Source organism: Amblyomma maculatum, chromosome 1 (assembly GCF_055883805.1).
Source record: "Amblyomma maculatum isolate TAMU_Amacu chromosome 1, ASM5588380v1, whole genome shotgun sequence".
NCBI lineage: Eukaryota > Metazoa > Arthropoda > Arachnida > Ixodida > Ixodidae > Amblyomma > Amblyomma maculatum.
Window position 1 is genome coordinate 393,274,845 of NC_139344.1, and position 13,836 is coordinate 393,288,680.

Genomic DNA, 13,836 nt, shown 5'->3' on the forward strand with positions numbered 1-13,836 from the left:
CGACTTGCGTTTGCTTACGGACAAGGGAAGAGTTCTGCATGATTTGCCATAAATCCCTCTATTCAGTGGCATCAGGAGGAGGAAGAGAGAGCAGAAACATTTAAAATATGTAATGGGGTACTATGTAAAATGAGAAAGAGAATGAGTCCTTTTTCCTGCCGTAACCAGTCGTTGCCACACCTCTAAATGTTCAAGCATACCCTTTCTCCGGCTTTCAGTGAGGAAAATAGGAAATGACACAGTGATTCAGATTACCTGTGATATCCCATGAGGTTAAGAGGTTGGGTTCTGTAAAGCTAATGCATTACTGTCGCGTAAATCCCATTGTAGTGCGAAGAAAAGATAACCGATGGTCGCTTAGGGTAACAAACTGGGTTCCAAGGGAAAGACAGCGTAGCAGGTGGTGGCAGAAAGTTAGGTGGGTGGATGAGGTTAAGAAGTTCGCAGGGTTCAAGTGGATGCAGCTAGCACAGAACCGGGTTAATTGGAGAAATATGGGAGAGGCCTTCGCCCTGCAGTGTGTAGAGTCAGGCTGATGATGATGACGAAACTCCATTGATCGCATTGCTTTTGTTTTAATTTAGTGCCCATTTAAATAAACAGATTCCAGTACTGTAGTACGGGGATGGGAGGGGACCACCAATAAAGGGTAAAAAGAAAGGATGCAGACATGCATATTAGGCCGGGGCCCTCATTTTTCGGGCACGATTACACCCATCCATTATCCCATCGCACGCAATGGGATTGCCGTATTGGGTGCTGCAGCACTGACAGAAGAAAGAGAGCTCGACTGCCGCAGGCGTACGATTAGGAACGTTAGCTCGAGTTTTACAGAATTTATTCCTAGGTTCTCAAATCCAATACCAACGCATACATCACGAAACAATGATTCGTTTGGTACCACCCGCACCGCCCTATGACCCCTGGTTCACCCGCCACGGCCCCCGAAAATCACACCCCGTCACGGTTTCAAGGACCAAATGTCCGTGCAAATCCCTCGCACGTTAGGATTCAGTTCAAAAAAACTATTGTGTGCGCCACATGGTGCCGATTCGTTTGACACCACTCAGAACCCTGTATCTCAGGCGGGTGGACCACAATTTTGCCACTAATGGTGATTGTAAGTGGAGACACAGACAAACAAACAAACAAACACACACACACACACACACACACACACACACACACACACACACACACACACACACACACACACCCATTCCCAGAATCATGAAGTCACATGATGGACCAGGTGGTGGATTCCATTGTTGGATAGTCACGGGACAGCTAGGAAATTATTTGCAATGCTGTAGATATGATCACGTGGCAGCCATCTTGAATCTGAGAGCACCGGAAGAACGGACGAGAAACCAGCAAATGTTAGTAAGAGCTCACGCTCTTAAAAAATATTCGGCGAAAAGCTGTTCACCAGCGGCATTTGAATACAGTGCTGTCTGCATTCGGGAGCGCACTGTTCAACTGTTAGCGAAAGTTTAGCAGGCAACAGCTATTCCGAAAGTCCGTGGAAGTGGGGCAGCTATATATAGTTCAGGTGCTAGTTAGGAAAGAGAGGTGGGGGGGGGGGGGCTCCCTTTCCTCTGGGACTCGAAACCTAACAGCCTTCGCCCTTTGTGGCGGAGGCTTCTTTGCCACCATTGTTGTTTTATCTTGTGCATCCCGTCAATGCACTCGCAGTGGCTTCGGCGGCGAGCGGTTGTTGCGAAGCGCATCTATATCTTCCTTTTTTTCCTGTCTCTATTCTCTACTTTCTGCACGAGGCAGCGATGGAGGCTCAGCTAGAGAAGGCCTGCGCATTATCTTTTCCTCTTTCAGACAGTCACAATATAGCAGCTTTGTATTCCGCATAACGTACCGTTATATTTCGGCGGTGGCTACTATTTCTTCTACATTCGCGAGTGCACTGTATTTAGGCTGCTCACAGCTGCAAGCACCCAGAACAACGGCCAATCCGAGTCGTAAAGAAGCGGCCACTTAAATGTTGCTGTCATCTGCCTTAGCAATAAAGTGAAACATCAAGGCTCCAGCACAATCTATACGTCGACATCCCGCTTTGAACAGAGGAAGTCAGGATGGCTGCGAGACTGAAATATATACACTGCAAGAAATAAGGCATTGACTGGATGCCCGGCCATGTATATTTCTGTGCGTTTGTTGGAGGACAAAAGGTTGGGCTTCCTTTTGGTTATTTTGCACAGTTACTCCAGCTGAAACTTAGTCACCAGTTTAGCTAAACAACACACAATCGATAGGATTACAGGCTATATTTGTCACATAATAGATTGATGATAGTAATAGTGATGTCACAGGTGGATTGAAACCATTGGTTTCAGTTACTGTTTTTCCACCAAATATTTTGATAAATGGTTCTTGTACCAGAAGAAGGCGACTCTAAAAAATTGATTATAAACTTAAAATGCCCAAAAGACTCCCAGAGTTACCCTATAGCATTTCAAAGTGAGATGTGACCTACAAGAGACACTTTAGTTGAGAGCTCTGGACTCTGGACACTTGGGGTTCTGATGGGCTGTTATCGCGCAGCATACGGGCATCTCTTCTGCAACTGCAGCCAGGATTCAATCCCACAAAGTTGAGATCAGCACCCTAATGCCAAAGCCACCAAGCTACTACGATAGGCGCACCATTAGGAAGAGCAATGTGCCACTATTGCATGCAATCCTGCATACTTGGTGCTGTGTCGAGACAGGGTAATCCAAGAGAATGTTGAAAAAGCTGACAATTCTAATACAAAAAGTTGCTTAGCAGTTCATCCTTCATGCTAGTGTATTTGTGAAAATAAACTGTTCGTGAAAAGATGTGCATCCAAGACACATGTCAACTAATTCCAAGCTTCAAACAGCAGCTTCACTACCACAGAACCACTGTTAACAATGAAAACAGCACAGCATCATCTCAAAGCTCTTTATTTACCCAACAGTCAACCTTTGGCCACAATGGAGCGAGTTCATGCCAAAATGAAGAAGCATGTACTATGTACACTTCTTCCGCTGACGACTGGCCTTGAGGAACAACAGCTTCAACAGTAACTGAGATGTGTAAACAGCAGCAAGTGTAGACAGCACCGGAACACGTAAGTAGCGGGGCGTTACTGTGAGCACCCGGCAAAAATGTGTAAGTGGGGAAACAAAAAGAAGCCCCGAACCACCACCACAACCGAGTATAACAGAAGTATAGGTGCAAAAATGCACTGATCACCGTATACAAAAAAAGGATCTACAAAAATCACCGTACCAGAAAAAAATATAGCACCGAGATTCAAAACATCACAAAATCACTACAGTCGAGAGCTAAGATTGAATTAAGTGCATAAATTACGGACAGCCTAAAAGCCTAGGCCAACAAGCACATTTACGTTGTATGTGCACACCACAATTATGCTGTTGTGGGCATAGAACATGACGACACAAGAAAGTAGCATAGGCACAGAATGTCGAAGCCTATAAGAACAGTCCATGGGGTGGAAGCAGAGGTATAAATACCCTGTCACTCGTACCGAGTCATGCAACAGCCCATGGCCAACAAATACAACAGCTGGAAGAAAGTTAATGTCATCCAAGGACGCATATAAGCGAAGGGAAAAAGACAGCAGATGAGAGAGCGCAAATGAGATTAGCTTTTAAAGCAAATAAGGCACTTTTTTTTTTTTCCGGATATAGTTATGAAACACTGCACAATGGTTTGACTGTGCTAAGTGACTGAACAAAATATTAATGGCTCAACAAAGACATTGGAGAGTTGTTTTCAATCATCCAGCAATGACGTCCAACAGGTATTTCTGATACCGACAGCCTTGATAAATACTTTTTTTTCCCAGAAGAAAAGTACTGTTACGAAAAGACATGAGATCACAAAAAAAAAAAAAAAAAAAAGGCACTAACTACACACAACCCTTCAAAGGTATATATATAAATAACAATTTTGATCTAATGCTACGTACAAATCTAACATCGCCACATTCCACCAAACCTAGCATACCACACCACAGTAGTTACTCCACCCAGCTGCAAGGCTTCATCTCAAATATAGCAGCAAAAATGAGGGCAGGAAAAAAGAAGTAACCGACTCCTACCATTCTACGACACACAGTGTGGCCTACGGAAAGCTTTCAATCCTTCACTGAAGCATTTTTTCCTTCTCTCTTTCATTGCAGCGTACAACTATCGCTGGCGGCTTCATTTCTACTTCTGCCGAACTGACAGGGGAACATACACGGGGCCACCATACTTGACCCACTCGGCTTCAAACTCATGCTCCAAGATCTCAGCCCCTCGCTTCCGAGCCAGCCCGGTCTCCTCAAGCTTCAACTCACACATTTGCATGTCATCGCGCCCTGCAGAAAAGAAAGCAAAAAAAAAAAAATTATAATGAATATTTAGACATCTTTATTGCATGCAACCCAACTCCTCATGAGCACCTTCATCTTAAAAACTGGAGAAGCATAAAAACATCTTATTCACGTGAAATTTATGCATGTTACCTCTCTTTGGCAACTAAGCTTTTATTATGTGTAAAAACAATGACATATGGTAGGTCATATCACATAAGCAAGTGCTGTACCTGTAAATATGAGTCACATAACGAAGCTGTGGGCTAGTACAAGTTTTAAGGGCCTGTAGGAAGCACACACATAAGGTCACTGCTGCGATCTATTGGCAACTACAAGAAACTGGTCTCTCCAGTGGATCACAGATGAATGACTCCACACAAAAAAAATTTAAGGGCGCCCACGAAACATAGAGGTTAAGACTCCAAAACTCGCTACGAATGGAATGAATACCTTCTATAAGCAGCAAAGCATCCATAATCTTCCCAGTCTTCATAAGATGTAGAACTAAAGACTACTCTGCTGACTAAACGGCTGCTTACACAACTGTCACGTCCGCACTCCAAGTCATCGAAAATTTTTCTTGTTTAACAGCAGCCTTCGAAGTTTCATGCTAAATTGTATGATGAAAGTTTCAGCTTTTAGAATGCTGCATGGTTTCAGCAACATAACTGGCATAACAATATTGAGAGATGCTTACGAATCATGACTGAAACCAGATGAAGTGGATCTTGCAGAACACTTTGCTGTGTACAAGGAAAATGCAAGTAGTCTTTACAGCATCTCCCAGCTAACTTTAGCAGAGGTTTAAACATTCTGCCGTGGTGCAATTGGGAGACTCATATCAACAGTATCATTGAGCGTTATAAGTAACAGCATTTTTGTTCTATTTAACTGACTAAATTAATAAATTGAAAAATTAACTTTCTAGGTATTGCATTTCAGGCAAAAATTCCAAGGTTCAACTGTAGAGTACATCAGAAAACCTCAATTGATCAGTTTTTATTCTGGTATGTCCTTTAGTTTTTTGTTTTTTTTTCCAGATTGAAAAAAAAAAAAAAAAAACTGGCAAAACGCGACAGAGAAAAAAATGCTACGGTATACACTTGTATGTGAAGTCTTAACGTCCCAAAGCAACATGAGTTACGAGCGACAGTAGCGAAGAGCCTCAGATTAATTTCGACCATCTGAGGTCCTTTAACCCTTTCACTGTCACGAACGTACCGGTACGTATTCGCGTTTCCTCCCCGCAGTGTCAATAACGTACCCGTACGTATTCTATCTTGCGTTCAAATCTTCGCGCCTCACCGTAAAGCTGCCGCGCTTGGACTTGCTCCGCCATCTGTTGAATCTTTCTACAAGCTGATATGCTCGCTCCGCGCCGATAAGACACATATATGGAAGAGTATGGTGCAACCGCGCCCGCCCGTTCTTTGCTCGTGGGAGGGGGCGTGGTCGCTCCGTGACACTACTCTCTCGAGCGAGCGATCCTTCGGCGCGCGCGTGCGTTTATGGGTTCAAAGTTTGTTCTGCCATCTGCGGCAGGTTTGGAGGTTTTTATTTTTATTCTTTGTCGCGCTTCCGCTACGGCGTGGCAAGTTCAGGGTCGCACGTGGTTGCCTCTCTCCGACTGACATATGACTCGATTGCTGCATTCGCTCTCTCCACGCGCCCTCGCTTGAGGACAGCTTGCCGTTAGCAGCAGCAGCACACGAGTGTTTTAGCCCCTTTCCATCTTTTTCTCTTTCGACTTCACTACGCGTCGTTTCTCTCCCTTGTGCTGGCCACTGAATGTGCGCCCTCCGCGCGCGCTTACTTTCGGATGGCGGACCGCGCGGGACCTTCGACGGCTGACTGGAGCGATGGCTCTTCGGGTTCTGATTACCAGCCAAGCTCGGATTCGGACTCAGGATCCACCACACTCTGAAGAAGTATTGAGCGTGTTTTTTTTTTATTTTATCATATATCATTTATAGTCAGACTGATGATGATGATGTTTATTTAAACACCTGCAGAACACTGAAATGTGCAAATTGCATTGACTAATTTATTTGTATACCCACCATGATGCAAAATAAATCTTTATGCTCGTTCCCTGATATGCTCGTTCTCTGAAACCAAGCCGACACTGGGGGTGCGTCCCAGTCAGAAACAGCCGACAGTGAAAGGGTTAACATCCACTGACCACTGACGTCGCTTATATACGGGAGTGCTGTGTTTTGCCTCAGTCGAAATGTGGCCACCACGGCTGGAATAAAGCCCGCATCCTCGGGCTAAGCAGTGCCCTAACCACTGAGCAATTGCAACAGGGCTGTAAAAATGATGCACACAATGGTTAGTTGTAGTGATATGCAGGCAAAAATACTAGGCAGCGTTCCCATATGCTGACAGGTGTTCAGCATCAGGAATCTTAGTATTGACAACGCTTGGCTCGAGAAGTAGATTTTCCTATGCCGCGACATACGAAACACCTGACCGACTGTTAAGAACACTGCTTAGCCTGTACAATGCTACTGCATGTGCCATTTTAAGCGGAGAACGCGACCACGCACCATGCATTATTCAATTCTGTTACTACCGCCCGCATCACTGCCTCTGAACTAACAGCATTAAAGTCCCCGTCCTGCAGAAAATCCACTGCTCACATTGGTGTCAGCATTGCAAGTTAAAAATCATGAGCACGCCTCCAGCAGGTGGTAAATTGGTAGACGAAATGGCCAGGCGCTGAGTGTTCGGCAAGTTTTGACCTCACGAGACCACATGACATGGCTGACCTAGTAAGAGCTGCCAGCTGAACTCGTCCCACTCCTTTTGAGACGGAGGGGTGAGGTTACTAGAGTAGGGTTTGTATTATCAAAATAAAATCTAATAATTGCTTTAGGTACGGTCGCCAGTTTGGCATGCCTAGTACGTTTGACAAAAGGCAACAGCTAAAAGAAAATTTTAAAGTTCATTTAACCACTAATTCAAACAAAATATAAATATATTCCGACTACATACAGCACTAACATAGCTGAAGTTGTGGTTGCCTAGTGCGCCATGGGATATTTTTAAACCTAGGCTAGGACGTGCGGTATACATCAACACTGTTATAGCGAAAGCTCGCTAATTTGAACTTCAATTGTTCAAGCACTACAATTAGACCTGACCAAGCTCCATGTATATGTATAAAAAGAACTTAATTCAAATGCGAATCAGTTCCACCATGGACAATTCAAACCACACACCAACGTGCCTTGGCAGCCAAGTCGCGGTGCTAAGTACCCTTCAGAGCGAACAGGAAAACAGGCAAAGAAGTAAACCCACCCAAAAATCGAACCGGTGCCATCACCGGCACAGAGGCCTTGGTGACGGCTGCCTGCTCTCTCTCACCCTGTCACCTCCAAGACTTGCAACTACTACTGTAATTACTCAATATTTAACACCACCCCCACCTTTTGTCTCCACGATCGCAATGCCGAAATTGAAGGGGTGCTTAGATAGGAAAAATCTAAACTAGACTCCACCCCCCTCCTCTCTCGCTATTTTCTCAGCAATATCTTGGGCACGAGAAATAACATTTTATTTGGCAAATATCTTTGGCAAATGCGATTACAGTTTGCTTGAAATTCAAATTGCGGCAACTCTCTTCAAACTCATTCCAACTCCCATTACGGCTGTCAAACAGCGGACACCAAACAAAGCAACGCAGGCTCGTGATGCCAGCAAGACCTGCCAAACTCCGCCGAATGGACGCTGATTCCAGGTCCGCGTGACAAGATGCTGATGGCGTTATCGGTGACGCTTTTGGTCAGCTTTTGTTGTTCTGTGCCGCCAGCTGTCACTTAGTGTCTGTACGCAGCAGCGTATGCCGCGCCACCTCAGGACAAAGACGGCTCTGGTTCGACCACAGTAAGCTTGAGTTTACTATGAAAACAAGACTAGAAATATTGGTCACTTGCCATCAGCTGAGGCCAACCCTGTTGAGTTCATCACAGTACTCCCCAGAAAAACCTATCAGCACTAATAATAATCGCTAAATGATAGCGGACAAAACAGTGACCTCCAGTAGTTGCCCGTACAGCAGCAACAAAACGTGTGGGATGACCATGACCACCGAAGCAATGAAGGAGCACAAACCCTAATTCTTCAACTAATGCGTTGCATTCCAAACGTTATGGCTTCTTAATGTCATAATGGACGAAAACCTTCACTTTCTCCAGAGCACTGCAGCACCGGAGAAAACGCTTTCTTTTAGGCAGAGCCCCATGTCCACGGAATTCCGTTAACCAGCAAACGATACAGTGGGTGCTGGCAATGTTGCACGCCTTTAATACCCCTACTATAAGCACTTGACAGGAGTTATGAAATGGCCATTTTCCCAGATGCATCATGAAATTAAGAAATTATCTTCAAAAGTTTTGTTTACATCTGCTTGTATAGAGCATGACATCACTGTGGCTCTACTGGCAAACGTTGAACACAATATGCAATGCTAGAGAGAGCGAAAAAGAGAGAGAGAGAGAACACCTATGGCATTTCTTGACACTGGCATAGGTGAAATTTGAGCTCTGGTTGCAAGGCTGGACGCCATTGCAAAGTGTCTTGAGTGTCAGACAAGCAAGTGGCACGCAGCAAGGAGGAGTCGAATTACTCGAATCTCACAGTGATCTGCAGATTGGCGCCGATACGGCAGAAACATCTTTTTTCGGTGCTTTCAGTTTCGACCCACGCAACCCTATAAAGGCTGCCGCAATACAGATTTCTGGTACCATCAATAGGGGCAGCTCCGCTATGCACATGTTATGGCATTTTAAAAACACACTGGATAAGAAAGTGTATCCCACACTTGTATAATCTGTTCTGGTACATACTCTGTTTTTGTTAATGAAATGACAAACTTACAGGCACACTGCGTAACCAGAAAGCTACTCTGAAAGCTTTTTTTTGCATCCATTCTTATAACACCAGCCTTTACCCTCAACTAGCTGCAGCAGCACCGCCTCATCTTGTTTCCGTCCCAGACTTGAATTAATCCATGCCCATGGTGAGGCAGTCATCACATTGGTCCTTTCATAGTGACCTTCTGATCCACCCTTACAGTAATCACTGAGTCAGTACCACTCGGGCTTGGTTTGTTTATCCAGAGAGCAGGCAGGGCAATAACATTTATAAATGAATTGTAGAGGTTCAACTCTCCTTGAACCAAGTTTCAAGAGTGTTAGCCATCGGCTGCAGCAGCTGCTGCCGCTTTGATCTTGGCCCTCTTACGCTCTTGGTAAGCTTTTCGGCACCAGGCTACTCTGGCTTCTCGTTGTTTGCTGGCCTTGGCAGCCTGTCTGGCACGGCTGCGGTCTATGTCTTTAGCAAGATGGCGTATGTGTATGGCGTGTTTAGCAAGGAGCAGCGTAGATGGACGTCGATGAAAGCGTTTACTGCACAGCGCGAGAGCGTGCAGAAGTTTTACATAAGGCGTGATCGGCTGTGGTGATAGCACAGTGCTTTCATGCCTGGGCTCGACGAAGACGAAGTGTTTGCTGCATAGTGCGAGATGAAGATGACTATGTTTGCTACGCAGCACGAGATGAAACAACGTGCGGCGCACGAGCACATGGCGCCATCTGTGGAATGCAAGAAGCACTAGGGGGTCGAAATAGCGGGAAACTTGCAAATGAACACAGCACAACTAACGCTCTAAAACTGAATGCAGTCCTAACGCTGAAAATGTAAGGATGTCTTCAGCGTTTTTCACCTGCCAGCAGCAGAACAGGGGGCCTGCCTGGGTGCAGCTCCATCTGGCGAGCGATGTACTGTCCATCAAAGTGGGCAAACCAAAGTCCGCTGCTGCTGCCATCCTTGCGGAAGGGAATTCGGAAGTAGCGCTGCCGATTATCCTCCCCTGCCATGTCTCCACGCGGACCTGGAGAGACTGAGTGTGCACCTGAAGTTGGGAACAAGAAACACTTCATTTCAGAAAAAGGGTCAGTTCATGAAAACACCACATAGTAAATTCAGCAATTGGCATCAGCGGCACAGATTAAAACTGGTAACCTCATGCTCCAAGACTGCCACCAAAATGCACTAAAGTAAGTAGGATTGAATCGAGGAGTACACTTTTTCTTTGTTACAAAATGGATTTGCAATGTGTTGATAGGGTAATTGCTATCATTCAATAACAACCTCCCAATAAAAGGATGTTTCAAAGTAACTGCACTGAAAGATAACACAGCTATAACTATCATACACTTCTCTATGCATAAATTAGATGAGTACAATTACGCAGAAACGAGATGTGTACAGTACAGGAAAGGTGACAACAACAGGGACACAAGACAGGGTACCATTTCACACGCAGTGCTCATCGCTCATTCTGTTGCACCAACTAGCCCAAACTGCTAAACAACTGAGTTACCGAGCTGGAATGGGAAGCGCTCTCCTCACGCCGATGAAAACTGCGCTCAATACTGTTTTTTCTGATACACAACGAGACCGAAATTAACAAAGACATTTATTCTAAACAACTGCAATACATACCTAAAGGAATTGATCATACTTTGAAATACAAGAATATCGGACTTGGACTAGCCTTTACGCTGATTCCTTTTTTGCAACAAATGTAACGGAGTGAAATCGTTTCCCTTTTAACCAAGTGTGCTGAAATAACCAAGATTCAAAATTCTTTTTTTTTTCACATGTTCACACAATTAGAAGTCGTGCACGCCCACCTTTCACCCACCAGTCAGCGAGACGGACCAATGAATGTCCTTGCTACTCCGACGTCAGCCTAGCGGCTCGTAGAGAACGGGGAAGCTGGTTTCCCGACGAGAAGGATGGTCGAGCTTTGATTTGTATTTTTGCTGCTTTGCGGCACACGTATTGCTGTAGCATTTTGCATAGACTATTTCCAGTACCTGACCGAAGCATTGGGCTTCTTTGCTTAAAAAGTCACACCCTGGGCAGTGGCCCTTCAACACTGATCAGATATTCAATATTTGATTTGATATCCGAAGACTTTTTTCCTTATATTCGTATTCGATTCGAAAAATTCAATATTCGCACATCCCTAGTTACAGCTTTTACCAGTAACATAATTAGACGTCTTATGACCAGCAATGACATTCCCAAAGCACCGTCCACTGCAGCTTTGATGCAAGCCCAAACTCCAGCAGCACTTGAGCTGTGCAGCAAGAGCTCCATCGTTTCGATCTGGTCCACGAAGCGGCATGTGAGGGTGCACCCAGAGAGCCTCCCTTTCCAAGCCTGGCACTAGGTGTGGCTCGGAGCGCAGGTGCATGCGCCTCGTGAGTCAGCGGAAACACAGCGAGCAGTTTGGTGCCAGTATGCTGCCGGACAGCATGTCGCTGCAGGAAGGATACCGCTAGCATGGGTGCGTCGTGTTCCCTGCTTCTGGGTTACAGAGAAGCTCATTTGCTGGTACGTCTTGTATACTGAATTGTCTGTATATCAAACCACTTTGCAATCCCCTCCAGGTTTAATACAGGTTTGACTGTACTATACGCAAATACACGTACCACCATTCTGAAGGGAAACAGGAACCCGAGTCTGTGAGGCATCTCCACTTCCCTTCTTTGCATTTTTGCTCTTCCATGCATGGTAGACCTTTAGCCTCCTGTGGAATTCCTCACGGCAAGCTGCCAGTAGTTCCAGATCTGAAAGAGTGCAAGTATTTATTATCCATTCACAACTAACGCACTCAAGGAACAAATCATCGAACAAAGCGAACAAAATAAAATCATAAATAAAATATGATGCGCATGATAAAGATAGCACAAGCGACAAACACACATTCAGCTGTGTGAGAGTGACTTCTATATTCAATAAGAAGCGACTGTGTTATCTTGTACTCACCGCATGATGTGTTGATGACATCTCTCAGCTCGGAGTACTTCCATTTAGACAAGTCAAACTTCCCTTCCGACTTGGCCTTGGCCTGGGACCTGCAAGCCAAGTAATGAAGAAGCATTACTCTAGCCCCTCTACACAGTAGCGACAAGCCTGCAAAAGAGAGAGAGCCCACACACATACCTGACTGGCAGAACTGGAGTGCCCACGTCCTCGACTACACTGTTGTTCTCTTGTGCAAGACGAAGCGCAAGCTCATGATCGCGCGACTCTTGCTCAATTTGTTGGTTCCTGCATGAAGAGCAGATGGAAAAAAGTAAATAAAACAGGTCATACCTGTCTGCAAAAACAGTGGGCTTGTTGGCAACTGTGTGAACTGACTTACATGAAAGTATTTTTCTCGAGAAAAATTTTTTTCTGACATAAGTGGTCTTTCCAAGAAGCGAAAGTAGGTCAAAAAGCATGAAACAAGATACAATGACAACTCTTATAGAATATTTCGCTTGCATTTTCTTGTTTCATATGATGCGACAAATGTAAAAAATGTAAGAATTTAGTGTTCATTTCATTTAGTAAAAATGCCAAAAATGTGGCAATTTAGAACATTTCTCACATTACCCTCACTAAGATCTTAGCCAAATAACTTTTACACACTTTCACTTGTCACTGCAGTTCATACTAAAAAAGATTTAAACCTTTTAATCGAAGAAAATTGTAAAACAATACAGTATTCAGAACTTCACAAAAAAATTGCTTTTTTCTGAGATTGGAATAAATTATGAATTAGGGTTCTTAAGATAAATGTACTAGAGATTTATAATCAACATCCCAGCCTTTAATCTAGAAGATTTGATGCAAATGCATTTTGTTTGAAGGGAAAAAACATTTTTTGAAACACATAAACAAGGCGCAAGGGCAACAACTGCCGTACTGTGGATTCTCTGCAAAGCACTTACATGACATTGTCTGTTATTCTAGTCCGCATATGCACTCTCGAGGCAGTTTGTGTGAGTCATAAGTCAACAGTTAAAGAAGGCTGCAGGAAAGGCTACCTTTGCAATGCTTAAACAAAAATAACTTATTAAATCTCCAAAATCATGAAGAGAAGCATAATTTATTGGCAGAATAAAATTCCTTTGTGACTTCTGACCGCTAAGGTGGATTGAATGCTGTTGGCAGCACATTGAAAGGTGTTTCAGGAACAGCAAGCTTTCAGAAGCCATGTCGTGATGAGATCAATTAGAAGATAATGCATTTCAGTGAGACAGGAATAATATAATGAAATTAAAGTACAATATTTACTCGAATGTAATGAGTTTTTGTCTCACAAACTCTACCCTCACGTTTAATCTATCTGGTTAGCCTAAAGCAGCACCGGAGTGCAGCCATAATGAATCCGTCACCATTCTGTTCCGGTTGCTGCGGTTTTACGAAGTAATGTTGGCAACGTTGGGTACCAAGGAAGCCAAATCAGCCAAACCCCAATCCGAAGTCAAAATGTTGCGCTTTTTACTTGCAGGCTCGGGATCACATTTTCACCTTTACCCTGTGTTTGTCTCATCTTTCGCAGTGAATTAGTGCGGTTACTTCTGTTGTTATTTCAGTTCGCACAATGGCAACACGCAGTGCAC

At 44.4% G+C, this 13,836-nt stretch overlaps 1 protein-coding gene across 2 annotated transcripts in view; it reads right to left on the bottom strand.

Moving 5' to 3' along the window:
* Positions 1-2,926: 2,926 nt before the first annotated feature.
* Positions 2,927-13,836, bottom strand: part of jar (Myosin heavy chain 95F jaguar) — a 58,068-nt gene continuing 47,158 nt past the window's right edge. For both annotated transcript variants that reach the window (XM_084594950.1, XM_084594956.1), the window contains 5 exons: positions 12,389-12,496; positions 12,212-12,300; positions 11,875-12,012; positions 10,095-10,283; positions 2,927-4,369 (listed from right to left, as the gene is read on the bottom strand). In XM_084594950.1, the coding sequence (XP_084451076.1) occupies positions 4,218-4,369; positions 10,095-10,283; positions 11,875-12,012; positions 12,212-12,300; positions 12,389-12,496 (676 nt within the window). In that variant the 3' untranslated portion in view covers positions 2,927-4,217. The remainder of the gene's footprint in view (positions 4,370-10,094; positions 10,284-11,874; positions 12,013-12,211; positions 12,301-12,388; positions 12,497-13,836) is intronic.